This window comes from Rhinopithecus bieti, unplaced genomic scaffold (genome assembly GCF_001698545.2).
Source record: "Rhinopithecus bieti isolate Rb0 unplaced genomic scaffold, ASM169854v2 scaffold_32008, whole genome shotgun sequence".
Lineage (NCBI taxonomy): Eukaryota > Metazoa > Chordata > Mammalia > Primates > Cercopithecidae > Rhinopithecus > Rhinopithecus bieti.
In genome coordinates, this window is record NW_016814433.1 from 3,391,688 (window position 1) to 3,418,829 (window position 27,142).

Here is a 27,142-nt window from a genome sequence, read left to right on the forward strand (position 1 = left end):
GGTGTGATGAAGGAGGCAGACACTGTGATCCTGTGGGCAAGAAGTAAAAATGACCAGCTGAGGATTTCTTTTCCTCCAGGACTGTGTTGGGGTGACAGGATGCCTGGTAATTATCCGAGGAAATGTAAATAGAGGCCTCCCTCTTGGCAAAAGGATGTCAGGGCCCCAGGGTGTTAGTGTGAGAACCCAGGTGTCCACCTTTGGCTCTCCCTCCCCAGCATCTGGCTTAGGGAGCTGCCAGCTTGTGTCTCCCCACTCCAAGTGCTGGGGTCAGGCCAGGCCAGCAGCTGGGCATGGCTTCCCCAGTTCCTGGGCAGGATGCCAGCTGGCGAAGTGAGGGGGAAGGCAGGAGGAGCCCTGGCGGTGACTGAAAGGACCTGCCACAGTCAGAGCCCATGGCCTGGAGCCTGGTCCCTTGTTAGTAGGAAGGGAGGGAGGGGAGTGGTTTGGCTGCTCTTCTCTTCTGACCCCTGACCTCCCATTCAGAACCAGAGCATCCCAGAGTACTCGAAACACTTTCTGTTTGCATCCAGTGAGGGGAGGCAGGGCTTGGAGGAGTTAATGTCCCAGTTCCTAGAGAGCGGGAACTGCTGTGGTGGGGAAGGGGCAAGTTGAGGGGCCTCAGAGGCTGGAAACCTAGAGGCTTAGGTTTTCTGATGCTTTTTGCTTCAAAGATAAGGATGACATTCGGCTGCTGCCTTCAGCATTGGGTGTGAAGAAGAGAAAACGAGGACCCAAGAAGCAGAAGGAGAACAAGCCAGGAAAACCCCGAAAACGCAAGAAGCGTGTAAGTGTCAAGAATTCCTAACTCTGTGGCAAGGCTCAGGAGACCCATTCTCAGAGACCTACATTTTCTCTGGTCCTGATTACTGGTGTGGCGGTGGGGGTCTGAAGCCAGGGAGGCTTGATCCCCTGGGGCCCCCAATTCCCTGCCACTGTTGGCCTGTATCTCAGGGATCTGGGACCCTAACTTCATTCACCGCAACCTAGTGAAGAGCCTTGTTGTCAGCATGACTTGCCTCAGCAGCAAAGAGAAGCAGTTGAAAGCACAAGCTCCGGAAGAAGACTGTATGAATTCAAGAGTCCAGCATTCCTCTGTCTAGGATACCAGGCCGTTTATTTGGCTCTCTGTGCCTTAGTTTCCTCATCTGTATAAAGTAGATAAAGGCTGGGTGCAGTGCTTCATGCCTGTAATCCCAGCACTTTGGGAGGCTGAGCCGGGTGGATCATTTGAGGTCAGGAGTTCGAGACCAGCCTGGCCAACATGGTGAAACTCCATCTCTACTAAAAATACAAAAAGTAGCCGGGCACAGTAGTATATGTCTGTAATCCCAGCTACTCAGGAGGCTGAGGCAGGAGGATTGCTTGAACCCGGGAGGTGGAGGTTGCAGTGAGCTGAGATCACACCACTGCACTCCAGCATGGGCGACAGAGCAAGACTCCGTCTCCCCCAAAAAAAAAAAAAGGAGATAAAAAATTAGTTTCTATCACATATGACTGTTGTGAAGATTAAAAGAGATAAGATATGGTATGTGCTGAGAACAGTTTCTGGCAATGGTAGGGATGAATAAATGTTATTTTTATTTCTTTTTCTTAGGACAGTGAGGAGGAATTTGGTTCTGAGCGAGATGAGTACCGGGAGAAGTCAGAGAGTGGGGGCAGTGAGTATGGAACCGGACCAGGTCGGAAACGAAGAAGGAAGCACCGAGAAAAAAAGGAGAAGAAGACAAAGCGGCGGAAAAAGGGAGAGGGAGATGGGGGGCAAAAGGTGAGTAGAATTAGGGAATGAGAGTGAGAAATCCGCATTAAAGATGGGCATGAGGAGGGGAGGAATGGAGACTGGACTGGAGAATGGAGCAAGAAGCAAGAAGCAAGAAAGCCCAGGGAAGCTGGTGGGTAGGTAGACAGATATGTGTGGGGCCTGGAATAGGGCCTGGAGGAGCACCTACTTCACCAAAGCCCCTCTCCCGCAGCAAGTGGAACAGAAGTCATCAGCAACTCTGCTTCTGACCTGGGGCCTGGAGGATGTGGAGCATGTGTTCTCTGAGGAGGATTACCACACACTCACCAACTACAAAGCCTTCAGCCAGTTCATGAGGTGCGGTAAGACTGGGGAATCTTCGCTAATAGACACTTTTAATTTGAGGGAGGCCCTGGACCCCTTGGAATCTGATGAAAGCTATGAAACTGCTCTCCAGAGAATTCACGGCATATACACACCCAATTCCACATGTCATTTCAGGGAACTCCTGGACTCGTAAGGATCCAAGAACCCCAGTTAAGACCTCTTCACTGAGGGGCGAGGGGTGGAGGGGCGATCGTGATTCCAGTGCTGGGTTAGAGAACTCTTTCCCAACAGAATGAAGTGAGGACAGAATATAGTGAGCCCTCCGCTGCCCCAACAGCTCCATCTTCTGCTCTGTGACTTCTCTCTAGCTGGACCTGAGAGATACCATCACTGTTCCTAAACTTCCTTTGCTCACTTAGCAGGTCCCATGCCCCTTCCTTAGGTCCTGGTAATAATGGAGGGTCCATTGCTGGCCGTGGGACCTGAGCTTCAGTGGCTCCTGAAGAAGGGTAGAGAATAGTAGAGTAGAAAATAACAGAGATGGGCTGGGTCCGGTGGCTCACGGCTGTAATTCCAGCACTTTCGGAGGCCAAGGCAGGTGGATCACCTGAGGTCAGGAGTTCAAGACCATTGCGACCAACATGGTGAAACCCCATCTCTACTAAATACAAAAAAAATTAGCTGGGCGTGGTGGCACATGCCTGTAATCCCAGCTACTCAGGAGGCTAGGCAGGAGAATCGCTTGAACCTGGGAGGCGAAGGTTGTAGCGAGCCAAGATCACGCCACTGTGCTCTAGCCTGGGCAATGAGCGAAACTCCATCTCAGAAAAAGAAAAGAAAAAGAAAACAGTACAGACGTATTTTTGGGGAGGAGGCACTTTAACATATCAGTTCAGTGCTCTGGAGGCAGCTGCTGAGGTTCAGATCTGGTTTCATTTTGGGCAAGCAACTTAACCTCTTCAATCCTCAATTTTCTCTTCTATAAACTGGGAATAGTAATATATACCTCATAGGAATCTGTGTGGGTTGGGTGGGATGGTGAATGGAAAGCACAGTACAATCAGTGCCTGGCCCCTAGGGAGCATTCAGTAACTGGCGACTGTCATTAGTAATGTTGTCTCACCTACCTCACTGCTGAACATGGGGCTTTTCTCAGCACCATGGCTCACCCATGTCAGCACAGGTGTTGAGCACCCCACCCCAGAGCAGAACCAGCATGGTCTATCTCTTTCACACTTGGTCCTACAGAAGCCCATCTTCAGGGCCCATGGAACTTACTAGTAAAATGCAGAGAATCATAGCAACTCAAGAGTATTATTGTGAGGACGAGATAAGGTATAATGTATGTGAAAGTGTTTTATGAACTGTAGTATACAAAAGTAAAGTATTTTTGTTAATTTTATCTTAACCTTTTATGTTTTCAGTTTTATTTTGCTGTTTTTTATTTTCTTTTTTTTTTTGAGACGGAGTTTCACTCCGTCGCCAAGCTGGAGTGTAGTGGCGCAATCTCGGCTCACTGCAACCTCTACCTCCCAGGTCCAAGCAATTCTCCTGCCTCAGCCTCCTGAGTAGCTGGGACTACAGGCGCGTGCCACCATGCCCAGCTAATTTTGTATTTTTAGTAGAGATGGGGTTTCACCATGTTGGCCAGGATGGTCTCCATCTCTTGACCTCATGATCCGCCCGCCTTGGCCTCCCAAAGTGTTGGGATTACCGGCGTGAGCCACTGTGCCCGGCCTATTTCCCTTTTTTTAAAGACAGGGTCTCATTCTGTTATTCAGGCTGCAGTGCAGTGGTATGATCATAGCTCACTGTATCCTCCAACTTCTGGGCTCAAGTCATCCTCCTGCCTCAGCCTCAGGCGCCACCACACCCAGCTAATTATTTTTTTTTTATTTTAATTTTAGTTTTTTGTAGAGACAGGATCTCGTTTTGTTGCCCAGGCTTATCTCACAGTCCTGGGCTCAAGCGATCCTCCTGCTTCAGCCTGGGATTACAGGCGTGAGCCACCGTGCCTGGTCTGTATTTCTTTTTTAATGCTTTTTTAAACCTTTTCTTTCCCCGCTTTTTTAAAACTTATTTTTGTTTAGTTTCTTAAATGGCTGTTTTTCCTAATAGGACATATTCTCACCACCCAGGAATCCTAGCATGTACATAGATTTAATTGATGAGGGGAGATGGCAGTGTTCCCAGACCATCTGTGAAGGGTCCGAGTTTTCTGCTTCTGTATTTACAGGCCCCTGATTGCTAAGAAGAATCCTAAGATCCCAATGTCTAAGATGATGACCATCCTTGGGGCCAAATGGAGAGAGTTCAGCGCCAACAACCCCTTCAAGGGGTCAGCAGCTGCTGTGGCGGCGGCGGCGGCAGCAGCAGCAGCAGCTGTAGCTGAGCAGGTGTCAGCTGCTGTCTCGTCGGCCACCCCCATAGCACCCTCCGGACCCGCCCTTCCAGCCACCCCTGCTGCTGCACATATCCAGCCCCCACCCATCCGAAGAGCCAAAACCAAAGAGGGCAAAGGTTGGAGAGGGGAAGCTCTCTTCAACAACTGGTCATTTCACCTTCCAAACCGCCATGTTCTTCACATTAGAGTCTGGAACTCTCGCCTTCCCGAGCCCGATGCAAGAGGGAGAGATGCTTTCCTATGAAGTGGGGCTTAGTGAAACCACAGCGCCACAGAGGAGTCCAGAGCGCTTCCTGTGACCTCCATTATTCCAGGATGTCATGACCTTTCCTTTTCCTCACGCGCCCGATCCTCATTCAGGTCCGGCCATAAGAGGCGGAGTAAGAGGCCCTCCGGAGGGCCTGATGGCACGCAAGAAGCTTCGGGGGAAAGAAAATGGCACCGCTCAAAATAAAACTAGGGCTAGCTGGGCTGGCAAGAGCGAAGAGAAGGAGGCCGGTCGAGTGACCCGTCCTGTCTGCTAAACACCTGCGCTGGCCAAGGATTCCAGGAGACAGGCGCATCCCCACTGAGGGCCAAGGATCCAGAGGACAGGAACTCTGGAGGGCCAGGATCAGAGACTAGGGATCGTGATGGGACAAGGATCCGCAGGAGAGCAGAATCTTTGAGGGACGACAAAGCAGGGAAGCCCAAACCTGGGGAGGGTGTGGAACTGGAAGTCTGCCTCCACTGACCGGCACGGCTATGGGCAGTATGTTTTCAGAGTTGACGAAGGTCCTGAACCAGAGGCTGAGGAGTCAGACCTGGACAGTGGCAGTGTCCACAGTGCCTCAGGCCGGCCTGATGGCCCTGTCCGCACCAAGAAACTAAAGAGAGGCCGGCCAGGAAGGAAGAAGAAGAAGGGTAAGGAGTGTTGACTGCGTGTGATCCTGTCAGTGGGCCGTCCTCTCATTCTTATTTTCAATTTTGACTTCTCTCTTCAACCCTTCTCCCTCTCTCTCTCCATCTCCCCCTGCCCCACTTCCTTATCCCTCCACCGGGGTATATGACAGTCCTGGGCTGTCCTGCAGTGGCCGGGGAGGAGGAGGTTGATGGCTACGAGACGGATCACCAGGATTACTGTGAGGTGTGCCAGCAGGGTGGGGAAATTATTCTGTGTGACACCTGCCCTCGTGCCTACCACCTCGTCTGCCTTGATCCTGAGCTTGACCGGGCTCCCGAGGGCAAATGGAGCTGCCCTCACTGTGTGAGTACCTAATGCTAGCATCTGATGGCCCTGAGGAACCCACCCATCTCTTTCCCCCTTGGTTTCACTTACCCTCTTCCTACCCCCAGATGGCTGGACTTCTTAGTAACAGATGTCCAAGTGTCTAGGATCCTAATGTATTCCTTTCTCCCACACCTTTGCTCCCAGAATCAGCATTTCTGAAACTGGAGTGTCCTTTTCTTTAGTTCCCACCAGTCTTCTCTGCACTTCTAGGATTCAGGTGTCCTGTCTTTGCCTGTATCTTCCAGTTTCATTCCTTAACTTCTGCCATCTGTCTGTGTGTCTGTCCTTGGCCCCCTAGGAGAAGGAGGGGGTCCAGTGGGAGGCCAAGGAGGAAGAGGAAGAATACGAAGAGGAGGGAGAGGAAGAAGGGGAGAAGGAGGAGGAGGATGATCACATGGAGTACTGCCGCGTGTGCAAGGACGGCGGGGAGCTTCTGTGCTGTGACGCGTGCATCTCTTCCTACCACATTCATTGTCTAAACCCTCCCCTGCCTGACATTCCCAATGGTGAATGGCTGTGTCCCCGATGCACAGTGAGTGGAAACATCTCCCCTCTGTATTTACTGTCGGCCCTGACCCCTTCCCCCATCCCTGGGGCCCACATGTCCAGCTTTTCCTTTCTCTGCACTCCCCCCTTTGTGGGACCCCTATCCTCTCATCTAACGATGGGTTCTTTCTGCCTCTTTTTTTTCCTCCTCCTTGTACGTGTCCATCCCAAAGTGCCCTGTGCTGAAGGGTCGAGTGCAGAAGATCCTGCATTGGCGGTGGGGGGAGCCACCTGTAGCAGTGCCAGCCCCTCAGCAGGCAGACGGGAATCCAGATGTCCCAGCCCCGCGTCCTCTTCAAGGCAGATCAGAGCGAGAGTTCTTTGTCAAGTGGGTGGGACTATCCTACTGGCACTGCTCCTGGGCCAAGGAGCTCCAGGTACTAGGACCTTTGCTTTCCCTCTCCCCCATGACCTCATTTCCTGGCCTCCTCTCCCTCTCTTACTCCTGTTTGCTGGGTTCCCATACCCTTCATTTTCTCTCGTTTCAGGCCTCTGGCCTTTATACCCTACTTGCTTAGTTTCCATCTGTGGTTCTTTTAGTCTACAGTCCTCTTTCTCTCAGTCTCCATTAGCTTTCTTCCCTCAGATATAGCATAGCCTTTCTTAACTTCACGTCCTTCCTTATCTGTTTTTTTCCATGTTTTATAATATTCCTGGCTGGGCATAGTGGCTCACACCTATAATCCTAGCACTTTGGGAGGCCAGGGCAGGAGGATTGCTTGAGACCAGCCTAGGCAACATAGTGAAACCCCATCTCTACTAAAAAAAAAATTACCGGCTGGGTGTGGTGGCTCACGCCTATAATCCCAGCACTTTGGGAGGCCGAGGCAGGCGGATCACCTGAGGTCAGGAGATCGAGACCGTCCTGGCTAACACAGTGAAACCCCGTCTCTACTAAAAATACAAAACATTTAGCCAGGCATGGTGGTGGGCACCTGTAATCCCAGCTACTCGGGAGGCTGAGGCAGGAGAATGGTGTGAACCCAGGAGGCAGAGCTTGCAGTGAGCCAAGATGGCGCCCCTGCACTTTAGCCTGGGCTACAGAGCGAGACTCCATCCAAAAAAAAAAAAAAAAAAATCTCAATGTTTATAACCCCATTCCCTATCTCCTTTTGCTCATAACAGCCCCACCCAGGCCGTGTCTTCTGAAACTGTTGCATCTGTTTCATTTTATTTATTCTCCTGTTTTGGCTTTGACTCATTTGTCTCTAATCCATCCTTTTTCTTTCTTTCTTTTTTCTTTTCTTTTTTTTTGAGATGGAGTTTTACTCTTGTTGCCCAGACTGGAGTGCAGTGGCACGATCTTGGCTCACTGCAACCTCTGCCTCCCGGGTTCATGCGATTCTCCTGCCTCAGCCTCCCGAGTAGCTGGGATTACAGGCACCCGCCAACACGCCCAGCTAATTTTGTATTTTTAGTAGAGATGGGGTTTCTCCATGTTGATCAGGCTGATCTCGAACTCCCAGCCTCAGGTGATCCACCTGCCTCAGCCTTCCAAAGTGCTGGGACGCGCCTGTTATTCTCTTATTGCCCAGGCTGGAGTGCAGTGGCGTGACCTTGGCTCACTACAGCCTCCACCTCATGGGTTCAAGTGATTCTCCTGCCTCAGCCTCCTGAGTATCTGGGATTACAGGCATGTGCCACCACACCTGGCTAATTTATGTATTTTTAGTAGAGACAGGGTTTATCCATGTTGACCAGGCTGGTCTTGAACTCCTGACTTCAGGTGATCCGCACCCGTGAGCCTCCCAAAGTGCTGGGATTACAGGCATGAACCACCGCACCCGGCCAATCCATCCTTTTTCATAGCTCCCTTTCCCTGTCCCATTCCTCCTGCTGGCCTCTTCCCCATTCCCTGTTGTCCTCTGTGAGTGTCAGGCCTGTCTCTTCCCCATTTTTCTGTGCCCTATCAGCTGGAAATCTTCCATTTGGTTATGTACCGAAACTACCAGCGTAAGAATGACATGGATGAGCCCCCGCCCCTGGACTATGGCTCCGGCGAGGATGATGGGAAGAGTGACAAGCGTAAAGTGAAAGACCCACACTATGCTGAGATGGAGGAGAAGTACTATCGTTTTGGCATCAAGCCAGAGTGGATGACTGTCCACCGTATCATCAACCACAGGTGAATCCTTGGTCCCTGGGAAGTAAGACCTGGTATATGACACTATTCTTACCATGGTGATGGCCTCATGTTAGTATTTGCTGATTAACCAGGTAATTGATCTAACCTTGATAACCTCTGCTGTAGCTCCAGCCTTTCTGGCCTTGTTTCCTCCAGGGGAATGGGAGAAAACAGGAGGAAAGTTAGGCCAGGTGGTGCCTCTTTTGTCATCTCCAGTGCCATAAGACATAGCACATGAGTCTGGGGATGAGGGCATGAAAGCGAAACATGAGAGACATAATTCATCCAGACCAGTGTTTTGAATATTTCTTCTTCATGGTACTTATTACTGCCTAAAGTTATGGTATTTATTTAGTTATTTCAATGCTGTCTTCCCCACGAGACTCTGAGTTCCATGAGGAAAATACTTAGTGATTAGGTGAACAAACGATATAAGGAGGGATCTCCAGGAATGTTTTGTGATAGTTGATTTTTAGGATACCATCCTGAGAAGGTTAGGCTGCCAGGTTAACTATTCTCACGTCCCTTCCAGCACCCACTGTTGAAGGTTGGGTGACAAATTTTGTGTGTTTGCTGATAATTGTGTTTCTCAGGCCTTCTTGCTGTTTGTGATCTGTGCAATTTTTTTTTCCTCCTGCTCCTCCTTATGGCCTCCTGCCCCACAGTGTGGATAAAAAGGGGAATTACCACTATCTAGTAAAATGGAGGGACTTGCCATATGACCAGTCCACGTGGGAGGAAGATGAAATGAATATCCCTGAATATGAAGAACATAAGCAAAGCTACTGGAGACACCGGTGAGGGAACGAGCCTGTGGATTCGAGAGATTCTGAGGATGAGGGCATGAAAGCTAAAACTCCAGCATAAAATGAGGGTATAGTAGGGACTGATTCAACCTGGAGTTCAGGGCAATGGCCACCTGGGCTGGGTTGTTTGAGATGGGCTTGCTAAAGAGGTAGTGTAAGGAACAGAAACAAGATCTGGCTGAGTAGTGGAGAAGAGAATGTTCAAGAGTGGGGAGGGCTGGTTCTTGAGGTGAAATCCAAAGGACAAGGGTAAAAAGCCTGGGAAAAAGGAAATATGGGAAAATCTAGGTCATGGACAGTGGGAAGTAGGTCTGGAGTGGGTTCAGAAAAGAAAGCATAGGACTCCCAACGACGAGGCCTCATTCAGAGCCACTCTTTTTCCAGAGAACTAATTATGGGGGAAGACCCTGCCCAGCCCCGGAAGTATAAGAAGAAGAAGAAGGAGCTACAGGGTGATGGGCCTCCTAGTTCTCCCACTAATGATGTGAGTCCTCTCAGTTGGCATTTCTTGTTTCTGGAGCTATGGTGATCGAAGATTTCCCAAGGGCTACTGATGGAACTTCCCAGAGATTCAGTAACCGCTGTGAACAGTAGCTCTTCCTTCAGCGTCCAGCCTTGCGTCAAGAGTGGTTAAGAATTTTGGCCTAAAAGGGCAGGAGCTGCTAGAGATAGGCCACTGGCGGCTCTTTCACCAGCTGGCCCTCCCCCATGGTGCTGCTGGATATTGTCTTACGGAATGAGGGGGAGGGGCTGAAGACTAGATGTGAGAACTTTTGTAAACTCAGGCCATAGTAGAGGGAATTGTAATCCAACTTGGTATCCATGCCAGGGAGGAGGAGACTAAGACTGGAGGAGCCGCTGGCTATTTCCTTGAGCTTTCTGACTTCTTGTCTCTGTAGCCTACCGTGAAATATGAGACTCAGCCACGGTTTATCACAGCCACTGGAGGCACCCTGCACATGTACCAGCTGGAAGGGCTGAACTGGCTGCGCTTCTCCTGGGCCCAGGGCACTGACACCATTCTAGCTGATGAGATGGGGCTGGGCAAGACCATACAAACCATTGTCTTCCTCTACTCACTCTATAAGGAGGTGCTGGACTCTAGGACCTTGAAGGGGACCGCCTGGACTGGGGAAGTGGGGAGGGTGAAGATGGAGGGGTGTAGCTGGCAGAGGACTGGGGTATACAGCCTCTAGCCTAGACTTATACCGCCCCCATTCTTGACTCCCAGGGCCACACAAAAGGTCCCTTCCTGGTGAGTGCCCCACTCTCTACCATCATTAACTGGGAGCGGGAGTTCCAGATGTGGGCACCCAAATTCTATGTGGTGACATACACGGGTGACAAGGATAGCCGGGCCATCATTCGTGAGAATGAATTCTCCTTTGAGGACAACGCCATCAAAGGGGGAAAGAAAGCTTTTAAGATGAAGGTAAGCCCCTCTACCTCATATCCTCTAAGACCCTCAAATCTGTCACTTCTTTTTCTCAGCCAGGAATTCAGTTTCTCTATTCCCCTCTCTCCTCACCTTTCTCCTCTTCTTCCACCTGTCCTCGTGTCTCTGCACTACCATCCTAGAGATGTGGCAGGTACTCCCAGGGGCATACGTGGATCTGTCAGTACTGGAAATGTGGGCAGAGGTTTAGGGCCCATGGTCTGTAATCCCTGCTTGGAGAACAGAGTAATGGCTCCTGTTGGGAGCCACAGTCAGGACAAAGTGTCTGGAGGTGTAAGTCCATGGTTGTCAGGTGGCAGCTGAATGGGCAATAATTATGTTGGCAGAGGGAGGCACAGGTGAAGTTCCACGTTCTCCTGACATCGTATGAGCTGATCACCATTGATCAGGCAGCACTCGGTTCTATCCGCTGGGCCTGTCTTGTGGTAGATGAGGCCCATCGACTCAAGAACAACCAGTCCAAGGTGAGTGAGGTTCCCAGACCTCAAAAGCTTGAAATGGTGGGCTCCTACTTGCCCTGGTCCTAAAAAAAACAAACAAAGTTCTGGGGATTTTCTGTAGTCTGGGAGGACGTCCAGGTTGGAAGAGGGAGAGGGCCAAAGATTTGGGGCCTCTGATCCTGAGTGAAATGGGAGCTGGGACAGAGAAAGGCTGATGCTGTGGGTCGGTCATTTGCCACTAATAAGCCCATTCTCCTGCCTTGCCTTGCCCCATCTTTTAGTTTTTCAGGGTTCTCAATGGTTACAAGATAGATCATAAGTTGCTGCTGACAGGAACCCCATTGCAGAATAATCTGGAGGAGCTCTTTCATCTCCTGAACTTCCTCACCCCAGAGAGATTTAAGTAAGTGGTTCCCTAAGGGTAGTTGGCAGAGATGAGAGGTGGAGCAGATAAAATGAGCCGGTAGAGGATTCATCTGAATCCTGAGATCAGATGGTGGTAAGCCTGAGATCAGCGGCAAATAACTTGCCAACCTGTTACTTTTCTTCTCTCCTGGCTCTTAGCAACCTGGAGGGCTTCCTGGAGGAGTTTGCTGACATATCCAAAGAGGACCAGATCAAGAAACTGCATGATTTGCTGGGGCCACATATGCTACGGAGGCTCAAGGCAGATGTCTTTAAGAACATGCCAGCCAAGACAGAGCTCATCGTTCGGGTGGAGCTAAGCCCCATGCAGAAGTAAGATGCAAGACAAGTTGCCTGGAGTAGGGGTTGGGGATTGATGGGAGCGTTCCAAGTGCCATATCATAATTGCTTCCTTTATTTATGTTTCTTTTACACCCCTTTCCTGGCCTTTAGGAAATACTACAAATACATCCTGACTCGAAATTTTGAGGCCTTGAATTCACGAGGTGGTGGGAACCAGGTGTCGCTGCTTAATATCATGATGGATCTTAAGAAGTGCTGCAACCATCCATACCTTTTTCCCGTGGCTGCTATGGTAGATACATAGAGCAGGAGCTGATCGAATGTCCGCTCTCAGAAAACATGGGTGGGGAGTAGTGGGGAGGTGGGTATTGAGCCACAAGGGTGGAGCTGCGCTGGAAGGCCAGGGACTGGGTCTCTGAGAGCAGTAGGAATTGGGAATGTGTGGAAGCTGGATCTGGGCATCTGGCCTTCTAGGCATGGCAAGAATATGGGGAGATGTTTCCAACTGACCCTGTCCTCCTCCTCTCTCCTCCCTTTTCAGGAGTCCCCCAAACTCCCCAGTGGGGCTTATGAGGGTGGGGCACTTATTAAGTCGTCTGGGAAGCTCATGCTGCTCCAGAAGATGCTGCGAAAGCTGAAGGAGCAAGGACACCGAGTACTCATCTTCTCGCAGGTGACCTGTGCCCTTAGCTATCTACATCTGCTTCCTCTTCCCTCTCCTCATCCTCAACACTTTAATTTCTTACCATCTTCCTGTGGCTGCTCCAGTGTGACAAATGAGGAGATTCCTCCTGTAAGAGTTTTTTTTTTTTTTTTTTTTTTTTTTTGAGATGGAGTTTCTCTCTTGTTCCCTGACTGGAGTGCAGGGGCGTGAACTGGGCTCACTGCAACCTCTGCTTCCTGGGTTCAAGTGATTCTCCTGCCTCAGCCTCCCGAGTAGCTGGGATTACAGGTGCCCACCTCCATGCCTGGCTAATTTTTTGTATTTTTAGTAGAGATGGGGTTTCACCATGTTGGTCAGGATGGTCTCGATCTCCTGACCTCAGGTGATCTGCCCACCTCGGTCTCCCAAAGTGCTGGGATTACTGTATAGCAAGTTTATTCTTGGCCTCTGATGCCTGTTCTTGAGGTTATTGGGAGTTGAAGTCCAGCTCTAGTTCCTTTTCAGCTGCATGGGGGAAGGGTGAGGGTGAGCCATCTGCCTCCTTAGAGATTGGTATTATTTCTTCATTTTATTGGCAGGTGAGGGTGAAGGCACAGAACTTCTGGAAATGTGATGAAAACTCTGGGTCCACTCTCCAGACAACTGTACATACAATGACACAAATTTGTATGGATTTTCAGGGGGTTCCTAGATTTTCCTGAAACCTTTTCATGGGTCGCAGAGAACCTCTGCCTTAGGAGAAACAATCTTAAATCAAGAGAGTGTGACAAGAGGGCCAGACATGGTGGCTCACACCTGTTATCCCAGCACTTTGGGAGGCCGAGGCAGGAGGATCACTTGAGGTCAGGAGTTTGAGACCTGGCCAACATGGTGAAACCCCGTCTCTACTAAAAATACAAAAATTAGTTGGGCATGGTGGCGCAGACCTGTAGTCCCAGCTACTAGGGACTCTGAGGTGGTAGGATCACTTGAACTCGGGAGTGGAGGTTGCAGTGAGCTGAGATGGCACCACTGCACTCCAGCTTGGGCAATAGAATGAGACTCCATCTCAAAAATAAAAATAAAAAAGAGAGTGTGACAAGAATGTGAAATAAAGAGGAGCTTAAGACAGGGCAGGGGTTCAGGTGTAAGGATCAGGGTTGAGTTTGTATAAAGGAGTAGTTAGAATAAGCAAGCTATCCCACCACCTCATTATTCCAGACTCCATCCTTTTCTCTTGCTCTAGATGACCAAAATGTTAGACTTGCTTGAGGACTTCTTAGACTATGAAGGCTACAAGTATGAACGCATAGATGGTGGCATCACTGGTGCCCTGAGGCAGGAGGCCATCGATCGGTTTAATGGTGAGGGAGATACACTGGTCCCTGGTGGGTGTGGGAGGCCTGAGAAACCTGTGATAGGTCCCTGGGATGGGAGGGGATTGGCTTGGGGACATTGGAAACTTAGGCTTTGAGTTGGGGGCATGGTTGTTTGTCATCAGAGAACGTCTAGGAGCAGGTGGACAGACCTACTGGGTACAAGAAAAACCTGATCCAACTCTCACCTCCTAGCTCCTGGAGCCCAACAATTCTGCTTCCTCCTGTCCACCCGAGCTGGGGGCCTGGGCATCAATCTGGCCACAGCTGACACTGTCATCATCTTTGATTCTGACTGGAACCCCCATAATGACATCCAGGTGGGAACTCGCATCCTGGAGCCCCTGCACCATTTAGCAAGGAGATGTGGGTTCATGGAGGAAGGTGTCATGTTCCGGGGTCAGAAATAAATCGCTTCTGGGAGGAGAGAAGACCCTTCTTCAGCAGCCTTCTTTCCTGAGCATGTGGACAGCTTCTCCCTGGCCACTCCCCTGGCCCACCCGCCACTTTCTCTTGCCCCTGCAGGCCTTTAGCCGGGCTCATCGGATTGGCCAGGCCAACAAAGTGATGATTTACCGGTTTGTGACTCGTGCGTCAGTGGAAGAGCGAATCACACAAGTGGCCAAGAGAAAGATGATGCTGACACACCTGGTTGTGCGGCCTGGGCTGGGCTCCAAGGCAGGCTCCATGTCCAAGCAGGAGCTTGACGACATTCTCAAATTTGGCACTGAAGAGCTGTTCAAGGATGAAAACGAGGGTGAGAACCTTTTCTGCAGCTCCCTGAAAGCAGGCCCCTGCTCTCCCAGGAGTACTTCTCGGCCCCCTGTGGAGGGAAAAACAACTCTTCTCTGCAGCCTTTGAAGGAAGGAGAGCCTTCTTTTAGTGGCCCTTGGAGGAAGGTTGACCTCTTTCTTTGCCTGTAGGGTTAAAACAAACAAAACATAAACCTTTCAACATTGGCTCCCAGGGAAAGAGCCTTCTCCAGGGCTTCTGTGAAAAGGATGCAGAGTAGAAGCTTTCCCATCAGCCTTTCTAAACTTTGGAACCCAAAGTTCCCTGTTTTCCCTCTCACCAGGGGAGAACAAGGAGGAAGACAGCAGTGTGATTCATTATGACAATGAGGCCATCGCTCGGCTGTTGGACCGGAACCAGGACGCAACTGAGGACACTGACGTGCAGAACATGAATGAGTATCTCAGCTCCTTCAAGGTGGCACAGTACGTCGTGCGGGAAGAAGACAAGGTGAGAGGCTCTGGGGGCCAGACATTATCCCAGGCCATCTCCAAAAGGCAGTATCCTTTACTTGGCCTTGAAATAGGAGGGTCCGTACCCCTTAGAACAGTAGTGGACCTCAAATAACTTCTTCGTCTAATAGGTGAGACTGGACTTCAGAGAGAAATGTAGGCACAGACAGTACTGGTAAACACAGAAGGGTAACTTCTGAGACAGTGCAGGAGAAACACTGTCAGAGGGATTAGAGGATAGATTTAGAAACCATGAGGAGAGCACGCTGCGATGGCATGGAACATGCACAATGTCCAGAAAATGTATGCAGAGGCACGAAGCTCCAGGAGTGGGGAGACCGGATTGGGCTGACGCAGCAGAGTAGGGATTTCGTTGCCATGGAAGGATTAGCAAAGAAGGAGACCCCCAGTGTTCATTCATTCTGCTGCCCTTCAGATTGAGGAAATTGAGCGAGAGATCATCAAGCAGGAGGAGAATGTGGACCCTGACTACTGGGAGAAGCTGCTGAGGCATCACTATGAGCAACAGCAGGAAGACCTGGCCCGGAATCTAGGCAAGGGCAAGCGGGTTCGCAAGCAAGTTAACTACAATGATGCTGCTCAGGAAGACCAAGGTGAGGACTGCCCCAGATGCAGGCAGTAAAAGTGGGGAAAGTGATGATGAGAAGGGACTTAAGGCTGGGGCTACTTAGAGGGTAAGAGAGAAGCCTAGAAGTCAGAGCCTTCCCCTGCTAAAAGGGAAAGACGTAAGGTAGAGTCATTAGGAATTACCCGGAGGCCAGGTGGGTTTGCAGGTGATTTAAACTATTTGGTGGTTGCACAGGCATCCTATGGACACCCAGGGCCACTGCTTAGAGTAGGTTTGGCAGAAGAACCAGAGGGGCCCAGAGACTGAAGGTGGGCGGTGAATGGAGATGGTGTAGGATATGCGGCTCCCAAGTCAGACTTCGGGCAGTGACCTGGCGTTCCCAGAAGGGCCAAGGCCAGAATAAAGGTAGACAAGTCTCGGCAGGGAGGAAGCCAGCCAGAAAGGGCCCCAGCATGGGCATATCCCGAGAGACCTCCCTGACCACTGGGCCCTCTCCACCCCCACAGACAACCAGTCAGAGTACTCGGTGGGTTCAGAGGAGGAGGATGAAGACTTCGATGAACGTCCTGAAGGTGGCATCTGTGTTCCTGACCCTTACCTCTTACCATTTTATTTTGCAGTTTGCTTTAAGCCCACTGTTTTTGTACAAGTAAAAAATCTGTGTGTGTGTGTGTGTGGAAAAACTCGATTGCACATGAGCAGAAAGGAAGCAATGTTGATAGTCTCTCCACTAGTAAACTTCTGTTTGTGTGACCACATAGACTGGATCAAGAAAGGCTGAATCATTTTCCATTCCCACTGGTAATCTGGGCCTTTGTCAGATATCAGCTATTAATTTTAAAATATGACTGGTTCTTTTAGACTCACTGGGTTAGTAGTTCTGATGTGCTTGGGTGGGAGAGAATTGGGAACACCTCAAACATGATAGGAATGTTCCTGTGTTCTGTATCTTGTGGGAATGGGGTGCTAAGGAGGGCTGAGGCTTAGAGGAGGTGGTGGATCAGCTAACTGATGTCATCCCCACTCTCAGGGCGTAGACAGTCAAAGAGGCAGCTCCGGAATGAGAAAGATAAGCCACTGCCTCCACTGCTGGCCCGAGTCGGGGGCAACATTGAGGTGAGAGCTGGGCCCAGTGTTCGCGAGTTCTCCAAGGAAAGCATGAGGGCAGAAGGTTGGAAATTGGGGCCTGGATCACTGAGGGTAGAAAGGACAAGACCTAAGAACCCTGGACATTTGTCGCCATTGCCTCCTTGCCCCCACCCTCAGGTGCTGGGCTTCAATACCCGTCAGCGGAAGGCTTTCCTCAATGCCGTGATGCGCTGGGGGATGCCACCACAGGATGCCTTCACCACGCAGTGGCTGGTGCGGGACCTGAGGGGCAAGACTGAGAAGGAGTTTAAGTGAGTGTGGGTGATACAGGGCTGAGTTGGACGCAAGGGTAAGAGCTTTGGGCGTTCCATTCTTCCTTGGGGCCGCCATATGATGTGACCTTACTCAACTGATTGTCACCCTCCCTGCCATACAACACTACCTGGCTCGATTTCCTGGGGGGTGGTCTCAGCCCACCCCACCTCCCCTCAGCCGAGCCTAGAGTAGAGGGGCCAGGCATCCTCCCCAGGGGAGAGGTGTTGAAGCAAGGAACCTCTCCTGGGCTGTCCTAGCCTCACATTTACTTGGCCACAATCACCTGGCAGGAGGAGCTGGTGGAAAGGATGAAGAGCTGACTGATGGGGCCCAGGAATTAAGTACCAAGGCCAAGGGGAAAGGCCAGGGATGGGGCGCAGGGGCACGGTTAGGACTTGGAGGGCTGGTAATGGTGAGAGTGAGAGGCCCAGGGGAGGAGCCCTGGAGCACCTGAGGATTTGGGGACTTGGGGGTCCTCAGTCATCCTTGAATCTTCCTCACTGCCCTATACCCCTTCTGTGGCTCCCCTAACCGTCCTCCCACCCCATGCTCCTTAGGGCCTATGTATCTTTGTTCATGCGCCATCTGTGTGAGCCTGGGGCAGACGGCTCTGAAACCTTTGCCGATGGGGTCCCTCGGGAGGGACTGAGTCGCCAGCAGGTGTTGACCCGCATTGGAGTCATGTCTCTCGTCAAGAAGAAGGTATCAGTCTTCCTCTCACCCAAAAAATCAAGCTGGCTGCCTAGTCTCTGTCCTTCCTCTGCCTCCGTCCCTGAGTTGTAAGCTCGCTCTGGTGTGAGACGGAGGAGACTGGAGCTTCCTGTCTGTATGTCTGTAAGTGCCTGGAGCTGACACCTGTCCTTCCAACCCCAGGTGCAGGAGTTTGAGCACATCAATGGGCGTTGGTCAATGCCGGAACTGATGCCCGACCCCAGCGCTGACTCTAAGCGCTCCTCCAGAGCCTCCTCTCCTACCAAAACGTCTCCCACCACTCCTGAGGCTTCTGCTACCAACAGTCCCTGCACCTCTAAACCTGGTAATCAGAAATCAGGATGGTGGGAGAGACAGAAAGGGAGCCAGGAGTCAGGGCAAGAGAACCTCTGTCTTTATCACTGTGCCTTCCCCTGCAGCTACTCCAGCTCCAAGTGAGAAAGGAGAAGGCATAAGGACTCCTCTTGAGAAGGAGGAAGCTGAAAACCAGGAGGAAAAGCCAGAGAAGAACAGCAGAATTGGGGAGAAGATGGACACAGAGGTGTGTGGCTCCCTAGATTCCCCTGTGGAGTGGGAGGGGAGGGGGCTTGGAGGCCAGATGCCTGGGAGCCCTCCAGCTCATCCTGACCTCATTGTCCTCTTACAGGTTGATGCCCCCAGCCCAGCCCCATCACTCGGGGAGCGGCTGGAGCCAAGGAAGATTCCTCTAGAGGATGAGGTGCCAGGGGTACCTGGAGAGATGGAGCTTGAACCTGGGTACCGTGGGGACAGAGAGAAGTCAGGTGGGTGCATGGCCTTAGGAGTGATGGGGGATTAGAATTTGGGATGTCCCTCTTCTGGGGTCAGAGGATGAAGGTAACATCCTCCCTTCCTATCCCCTACCCCCTCCCACAGCCACAGAGTCGACGCCAGGAGAAAGGGGGGAGGAGAAGCCGATGGATGGACAGGAACACAGGGAGAGGCCGGAGGGGGAAACGGGGGATTTGGGCAAGAGAGGTAATGGGTGGAAGGGACCGGACACCTGGGTCCCTGAGGGCATCAGGGGAGGTGGAGTCTGGGGAACCAAATGCTTGGGTCCTGGGCGGGTAGCTGTTTGAAAGGCCAGGACAGCACAGTACAGATAGTAGTCTTGGGACCTGGGAGGAAGGTGTCCTGAGGTGTGAGCGTTGGCCTCTCTGTCCTAGCAGAAGATGTAAAAGGTGACCGGGAGCTTCGACCAGGGCCTCGAGATGAGCCACGGTCCAATGGGCGACGAGAGGAAAAGACAGAGAAGCCCCGGTTCATGTTCAATATCGCAGATGGTGGCTTCACAGGTTGGGGAGACTCTCGCTGCTTTCTGCTCCTCAAGGGGATCTGCTCATCCTCATGGGGTTTCTCATTTTGCCTGAGGCTTCCTGCTACCTTTAATTCCAAGTAACTTCCAACGAAGTATGTTGCATGCTGACTCCAATCCTTGCTCTAAATCTTTCTTAAGTATCCCTCTTAACTCCAAAGCTGGCTCTAATCCCACCTTTATTCTTAATTCTAACTCGAACCTGGTTAGTAACGGAGTTTGTTCCGAACTCCTAACCTAACCTTTACCCATTCCTCTTCAGGAGCCCTTAGTTCCCTTTCATTATTCAGTTTCCCCATCTCTACCTGTCTGTTGGACTGAGGGCAGTCTGCAAACCCCTGTTGCCTCTTCTGTCTGCTGCCTTCTTTGCAGAGCTTCACACACTGTGGCAGAATGAGGAACGGGCAGCTATTTCCTCGGGCAAACTCAATGAGATCTGGCACAGAAGACACGACTACTGGCTTCTGGCTGGGATTGTCCTGTATCCTTTGACACACGTGCAAGAAGGAAAAGGTTCTCTCAAGCTGGCAAAAAAAAAAAAAAAAAAAAAAAGGATGATGATTTCACACCCGGGGACAGGGCTACTGCCACACTTTGGGGAGTCAGGCCAAAAGGAAGAAGTGTTCAAAGCCAAGCCCATTCCTGTTAAATTCCTTGATGGTTCCCTTTCCTTCATTGGTAGCCATGGCTATGCACGGTGGCAGGACATCCAGAATGATGCTCAATTTGCCATTATCAATGAGCCATTTAAAACTGAAGCCAACAAGGGGAACTTTCTGGAGATGAAAAATAAGTTCCTGGCCCGGAGGTTCAAGGTGGGAATGAGGGAGGACAGGAACGGGTTATAGACGGGCTTGGGTCAGAAGTGAGGTCAGATCTAGTTGGAACCTAGGGAAGGTTAACACCTTCAGGGCTGAGGTGATGCTTGGAGCCAAGACCAAAGTGTAACCTTATGCTTAGGAGTGTGGTCTGGGTCAGGGTTGATGCTACATTCGCAGTTGGTTTGGAGCTAGGAGTGCTCTGGGCCAGCAGTGAGGGCAGGGTGGGTCTCCTGCTGTGTCCAGTCCCCCCGCCTGCCACTCACCCACTGCTGGCAGAGCCCTGCCTTCACCCCTCAACCCTGTGCCCTCAGCTCCTGGAGCAGGCGCTGGTGATTGAGGAGCAGCTGCGGCGGGCGGCCTACCTGAACCTGTCGCAGGAGCCGGCGCACCCCGCCATGGCCCTCCACGCCCGCTTCGCCGAGGCCGAGTGCCTGGCCGAGAGCCACCAGCACCTCTCCAAGGAGTCGCTGGCGGGGAACAAGCCGGCCAACGCCGTCCTGCACAAGGGTAAGGGCCGCGGCGGCCCCGCGCGGGGGAGGGCCCACAACGCTGCGTAAGTCTTCACCCCGCACCCCTCAAAATCTTCCCACCCCCTGACCCCTCTACCCTCTGAACCACCCCCCTCTGACCTCTAACCCCACCCCTACCAACCTGGCACCCCCTTGGATTTTAGCCTCTAGGACTTGTGCAAACCAACCCGCATCCACGCCTGATAGCATTCACAACCATGCCCCATAGAGGGACCTGCCCCAGCCTCCATGTCCCCTCTACACAGTGGGGCCTCTTCACTGGCGGTGGAGCCGCATCCCCGCCATACTGCCGACATCATCCAGTTAGGGGCCTTGGACTGTGTGTGCACCATACAAATCCCTGGCTCTGGTCAAACAAATCACATTCCCTCACATCTGTTTCACCCCGTGAGGCAGAAACTACCACCCATCCAACCCTCTGACCCTACTCCATGAAACTTCCCTTTGACCTTCGACCTTTCCTCCTACCGCCTCTTACCTTGCCAGTGATTAGAGATGATATCCAAAGCCCTCTAACCATCTAATCCTGCCTGATGTGGTCACTGACTCCTGGCCCCTTTGATCCCTGTTCTAACTCCTTGAATCTGTAATACTGACCTTCTAACCTCCCTTTCCCCTTACATATTAAAACCTTGATTCCTTAAAGCTTTGACACTTACCACCTCCCATGCCTCCTGACTATTTCCTCCCCATCATCCCCAACCCCAAACCTTGCTCTTCCAGTATGAGATGTTCTGACAACTCCCCGCCCCCATGTCTTCCAATGTCCCCCCCATCTTCCTTTCCTCCATGCTCCCTTTTTCTTTCTTCTTTCTCTCCATCTGTCTTCTGTGGTGATCTGGTCTCTCTCTTTTCCTGACACTTTTTCTTTTTCCCTGAGTTGCTTCTGTTTTTTGTCTACTTCTTTTACTTTCTTGATCTCTGGTTCTTTGACATCTGTGTCCTCCTCTCTCGCTCTTTTTCTGCCTGTATCTGTCCATCTGATGCCTCTCTTTTCCTGGCTCCATCTCTCTATTTCCCTGTCTTTCTCTTGCCCTTCTTTCTCTGTGGCCCGGGCCCCAGTTCTGAACCAGCTGGAGGAGTTGCTGAGCGACATGAAGGCGGACGTGACCCGCCTGCCAGCCACGCTATCCCGAATACCCCCCATCGCAGCCCGCCTTCAGATGTCCGAGCGCAGCATCCTCAGCCGGCTGGCCAGCAAGGGCACGGAGCCTCACCCCACACCGGTAACCCTCTTTCCCCGTAGCTCCAGTTTTCCCTGTTTGGGTTCCTCCTGCACACATACAAACACTTCCATCAGAATCCTATACAATATGGAAAAACATCTTGCTAGAACACAGTCGTCACCCTTGAGTGAGTCTGCCTGCCTGTGTATCCTACCCTCAGTAGTTGTGGAGTGTGGCTCATAATGTCTCCCCTACAGCTTCTTTCCTCTCACAGACTAGGAACTAATTCCAACTTCTGCTTACTCTCTGTTCCAGGCCTTCCCCCCGGGTCCCTACGCTACACCTCCGGGGTACGGGGCGGCCTTCAGCGCCGCACCCGTAGGGGCCCTGGCCGCCGCAGGCGCCAATTACAGCCAGATGCCTGCAGGGTCCTTCATCACAGGTCAGCTGGTGTTTTCCTACCCCCTGCTACTCACACTCCTCCTTTGCCAAACTTTATTAGTGCTCAGCTGCCCTTTAACTGCTCTAGTCCATCTCATTTCCTTGGTGGTATCTGGTGTTTTATGAGATAGAGTTGTTCTAGGCTGTCCCCCCATGCCTTTCTTAACCCCTCTTTGATCTCCTTTATCAAAAACCAGAGTTTTAGTAGACCTGTGACTTGGTGTCTTCTACCCAAGCCACCTCCCTCCAGGTTCCTTAAAGGGAAAGTGAATATGAAACCCGAGGGGTATAGAGTGGGAACATGTGTTCAATCATGTAACACAAAGTGGAATCTCAGGGAAAGGGGTTTGTCCTGGTCTTCCCACCCTTACCTGGGGCAACTGGAAGTGGCAGGAGGTGATCTACAAGTGAGAATTCACCACTGTCATGAAGTGATGTTTGGGAGTGATGTGGGGATTGATCTTGCCTTACCCCTTTCCCAAACAGCCGCCACCAACGGCCCTCCAGTGCTGGTGAAGAAGGAGAAGGAAATGGTGGGGGCGTTGGTGTCAGACGGGCTGGATCGGAAGGAGCCCCGAGCCGGGGAGGTGATCTGTATAGACGACTGACTGGATCCCAGGCCTGCCCTTCACCCAGGCCCCGTCCCCGAGGCCGACCCCCAGCTCAAGCGCTGGGGCCTGCTGCCAGCCCTCCACCTTCCCCATCCCTTGGGCCATCACTGGGCTAGGAACCCCTTTGCCCCTCTCTGCAGCTCCTCTCTTCAAGAAGGGCCCTTTGTCTTTCTCCACTCCCACGCGCCTTTCCCACCAAGCCTTGAAGACTGTGCTGGTGAGAAGAGGTCTGGGTGGGAGACGGCTGGCAGGGTCTTCCAAGTACCTTCCTCCCCCACTGCCAAGTATACACAACTTCCCAGTAAATGGTTGTGGGGAGGCAAGAGGTGGAGCCTCCCCAGCTGTTTTCCTGCAGAATCAGCTCCATCTCATGCAGAAGTGGAGAATTAGCCTTGCCTGGCCTTTAGGAACTTTCGCGGGGAAGAGAGCTTTGAAGAGAGGGGGATTTTTAGAGAGGGATGAGAATGAGTCCTGGGAGGGACGAAGGGACGAGGAGGGGTGGCTGCATGTTACCGTTCCCTACCTCTCCCCACATGGAGGGTGGAGCAGTTATGAGGGAGGAAGTCAATTGCTGTTCAGCCTCAGAATAAAGGCGCCGTTCACTGGCTCAGTTACCTCCTGTGTACCGGCATCTTGTGTTGGGAATGTTCCCCCCTCCCTAGGGACCAAGGACCAACCCCCCCCCCCACAAAGAGTAATGGTTGGGTGATACTCCCTCAAGCCAAAGAGGAGCTCCCCAACCTGTTCTAGGGACCCAGGTAACCTAGAAGGGTGGGAGAGAATACAATGGGCCAGACGGCGGCGGGGTGGGGGAAGCCCCCAGTTCTGGGGCTTAGGTTCCTGGAAGACTTCTACTACCCTCCCTCCTCAAGGCCTAGATACAGCCTAAATTTGCGTTAAGTCAGGCAGGGGACCTAGTCAGGGTCTTGGGAGCTACCTTGTCATTGGGACCAGAGCAAAATAGTGGAGGGCAGGCAAGGGAAATGTGGGCACATCCCCCCTCCCAGGAGGGGCCGGGGAGAGTGGCAGTTTGCATGGCGAACCCCCCACTTCCTCTTTGCTGCCCCTTCACTTTCTTGCTGCCCCTTTTCCAGTCTCTCTTCACACCCACTCCTGGTCTGTCCTGATCCCCTCTTCTGTATCAGGTTTATTGGTTGTACATATAAATTATACTTTCCTTTCTGTGTGCTCTGTTATTTTTTATGGGGGGCAGTTTTGGGGGGAGGGATAAGAAAAGTTGTTGCTTTCTGCCTTTTAAAAAAATCTTACGACTTTTCCTTTTCCTCATTTTTATCTCTTGGATTATTCACTAAAACTGAGGTTCTTCCAGCCCCAACTATGTGATGGGCTCAGTGTAGAGAAGGAGGGTGAGCAGCAGATACCTACATGGCCTCAGGTTGACTTCAGAGAGAGTGGCATTTACTGGACAGAAATGTAGTGGGAGGAGTGCCTAGCAAGATTCAAAACTGCCTTCCAGCCATCCTTTTGATCATCCTTTCCACCTTCAAGTTGCACTTTAGTTCCCCTAAGAGTCAGTAGAGGTCACTACAGCTCCACAGGTTCAGTTCCAGTATGAAGCAAAGGCACACTTTTTTTTTTTTTTTTTTTAAGGAGTTGAGGGTCAGATCTGTCTAGCTTACTAAAGATTTGAACTGCTAGGCACTTCCTTGATGTTTATTGCTCACTAAACAGAGCTTCTCAGAGATTGAGAGAGGCCAGACATGTAGTTCACAAGGCTATTATATTAAAATAAGATACAAAGCCAACAAATATTTATTGAGTACATACTATACAGTAACACTGCTGTTGGCCCTGGAGATAAAAGTCACAGGTCAGCCCTTGCTCCCATGGGGCTTACACTCCAGTGAGGACACCCACAAAGCATGAAAATAAAAGCAGTAAAAATAAAACAGGGCATTATGTTACAGAGGGGTTGGGGAAAAGGCTCTACTACGTTGAAGGCAGGAAAAGGCCTCCCAGAAGAGGGAGCATTTAAGCTGAGACGTAAGGACAGGAAAATGCCAAAATAGGGTTACAAAAATTGAGGTTTATAACTCATAAGTGTATATGATTTGTCAATCAAAATATTTTAAAAGGTTGGAGACCCCTAAAATTGAGGTTAATACTTAATAAGTTCACATTTTAAGAGAAAATGTAACATAGTAGGTTAGGATTTCTTTAGCAATAGAATGTTACTTTAGAACTTTGGATAAAATAATCTATCAGTCATACCTATTATGTTTTAAATATTCTATCTACAGATGGTGATATCCTAAAGAGTCTAGGATCTAGACCAATGATACTTACATTTTCACATGCACACAAATCACCTGGGATTGTTAAAATGCCAGAATTTGGCCGGGCGCGGTGGCTCACTCCTATAATCCCAGCACTTTGGGAGGCTGAGGTGGGCGCATCACCTGAGATCAGGAGTTTGAGACGAGCCTGACCAACACGGCAAAACCCCATCTCTACTAAAAATACAAAAATTAGCCAGGCGTGGTGGCAGGCGCCTGTAATCCCAGCTACTCCAGCGGGTGAGGCAGGAGAATCGCTTGAACTGGGGAGGTGGAGGCTGCAGTAAGGTGAGATTGCGCCACTGCACTCCAGCCTGGGCGACAGAGTGAGACTGTCTCAAAAACAAAAACAAAAAAACAACCCTGCCAGAGTCTGATTCAGGAAGTCTGGAGTGGGATCCTGGAGTGAGACTGTGCACTTCCATCGACCGTATACCAACGCTGCTGGTCCTTGACTATGACTATATGGTCATAAGATACTTAACAGGATTCTAAAATAGAATACATGGCATATATACAATAGGTGATGTCCCATTATGGGACACAAATTTTAAAGACACTTAAAATTGTGTAAGTATCTTTTCAGTAGCGCCAGTGTTCCCTGTGACTGTAAAGATAACACAGATAATAGCAAGAGTTTGAAATAAGATGCCTTTCAAATGGCTCTCCTTTCCTACTTTGATAGGCTCTAATTAGGTGCCTCACATAAATGCCCTTTGGAATTTCTGATACCTGCCCTAGCAGGCGGAAGGTAGATTCTGAAATGAAGCAAGGCTCCTAATCATAGTCATAGGCAGGGAGCCATCTCAATTTTTGGAACACAGAACTGGGAGTGGGGAGACAGCAGGCATACCAGCACCCTCACATGCCAGAGAAGTGAGATTAACATGACGCGAAAATTAGCCTCTTCTCTCCCATTCCATCTTAAAAAAAAAAAAAAAAAATTCAAACCATTGACAAAGAATTGCTAAAACGGGACCTGTTGCTCCCACACACCAGAGCCACCCTGGACAAAAGCCAAAGTCCCAGCTAAGAAAACAGTCTGTCTTCTTCCCACAGTAACGTAGGCTTTGTTTATATCATCCCTTGGCCACTCCATCCTGAAAATGTAAGACTGGCACAGTCAGTAGATGGGGGCGAGTTCGTCTAGGAGCCTCCCCAACTCATCATCAACACCTCCCAGGGCGTTCCCTCCTGCCCTCGGCTCATCTCTCTTATCACATGTCAATTATGGGATCTGAGACAGAGTAGTCTTGATATCAGCCCCCGCGAGGCTGCAGCTCCCACCTTTCTTCGGCTGTGGCTTCCGAGTTCCTCGGTTACAACGTGCAACGGGTCAGGTGGGCAATGTCCTTGATCTCCGGACAGTAGAGCACTGGGGGAAAGAAGAAGGGTTAGCGGCAGCAGGAGCAAGCCAACGAACCTCCGTGTTCCTCGGCGCTCTCTCCCCTGCATCCTCCCCTGGCAGCCCCTCACCGTTGCTAGGCAGCGGACGCCGCCAGCGCCGCGCGGGCGCCAGGACCCTGTCCCAGAGCCGCCGGAGCGCACGCCACCCAGCGCTCCTAGGCCCCGCCCCCTTCTCGCTCTCCCCTTCCTCCTCGGCCTCTCCGTCAGCGTCGCTGCTTTCTTTGGCCAGGCTCCCCGCTTCATCTCGTTCGCACTTTGCCCGCGCTTTTTCCTCCAATCGCGACCACAAGTCCGAGTCAAGAGCGATCTCCGTGACGCCGCCGCGCGGGAACTGCGAGGGCGCGCGGCAGAAGGGGCACGTGACCACGCGGCGCAGGCGCACCACGCGCGCGGCCGCCCCGCCGCCGTCACCGCGCGCTGCCAGCTCGCGGAGGCAGGCGGTGCAGAGCGTGTGGCCGCAGCGGGCGCGCGCCGTACCGGGCAGGCGGCGGGGCGCACGGCCCCCGAGGTTGAAAGGACGGTAGCAGATGTTGCAGTCCAGCTCGCCCCGCTCTGGAAGAGAGGGCACCCTCACCAAGAGCTGCATCGTGCCCGCCGCGAACTCGAGGGCGTCGCTAACGCGGCCGGCTCCGTGAACGGAACGAACTGACTCTTCTGAGGCCCGGGTCGGGTCCTGGGGCCGGCGCCGCGGCCTCTTTCCCCTTTAAATAGGGGAATAAGTGAGGCCCCACCCTTCGAAGCGTCAC

General features: G+C 51.6%; 2 protein-coding genes across 3 annotated transcripts; one reads left to right on the plus strand and one right to left on the minus strand.

Moving 5' to 3' along the window:
- On the plus strand, positions 1-23,874 carry CHD3 (chromodomain helicase DNA binding protein 3). The gene is given in 41 exon segments (XM_017850483.1): positions 1-106; positions 675-787; positions 1,598-1,768; positions 1,974-2,098; positions 4,305-4,588; positions 4,832-4,881; positions 4,884-4,970; positions 5,225-5,375; positions 5,525-5,718; positions 6,041-6,274; positions 6,462-6,665; positions 8,202-8,413; positions 9,079-9,210; positions 9,604-9,703; positions 10,119-10,310; positions 10,451-10,651; positions 11,002-11,139; positions 11,397-11,518; positions 11,680-11,853; positions 11,974-12,115; positions 12,365-12,496; positions 13,713-13,830; positions 14,038-14,162; positions 14,368-14,599; positions 14,918-15,084; positions 15,523-15,700; positions 16,182-16,247; positions 16,706-16,791; positions 16,942-17,075; positions 17,637-17,781; positions 17,953-18,115; positions 18,210-18,331; positions 18,437-18,572; positions 18,685-18,786; positions 18,978-19,103; positions 19,496-19,604; positions 19,806-19,938; positions 20,256-20,451; positions 21,537-21,700; positions 21,956-22,082; positions 22,568-23,874. Coding segments are annotated over 41 exon segments (6,009 nt in total). The 5' UTR covers positions 1-6; the 3' UTR covers positions 22,690-23,874.
- Positions 19,573-27,142, minus strand: RNF227 (ring finger protein 227). Of its 2 annotated transcripts, XM_017850478.1 has the most exons (3): positions 26,466-27,142; positions 26,277-26,364; positions 19,573-19,647 (listed from the first exon to the last, which is right to left on the minus strand). In XM_017850478.1, exons 1-2 carry the CDS (start codon positions 26,980-26,982, stop codon positions 26,309-26,311), a joined length of 573 nt encoding a protein of 190 aa, XP_017705967.1. In that variant the 5' UTR covers positions 26,983-27,142; the 3' UTR covers positions 19,573-19,647; positions 26,277-26,308. The 2 variants fall into 2 exon arrangements, with proteins under 2 accessions (XP_017705967.1, XP_017705966.1); XM_017850477.1 differs by lacking the exon at positions 19,573-19,647 and having other exon boundaries at positions 25,435-26,364.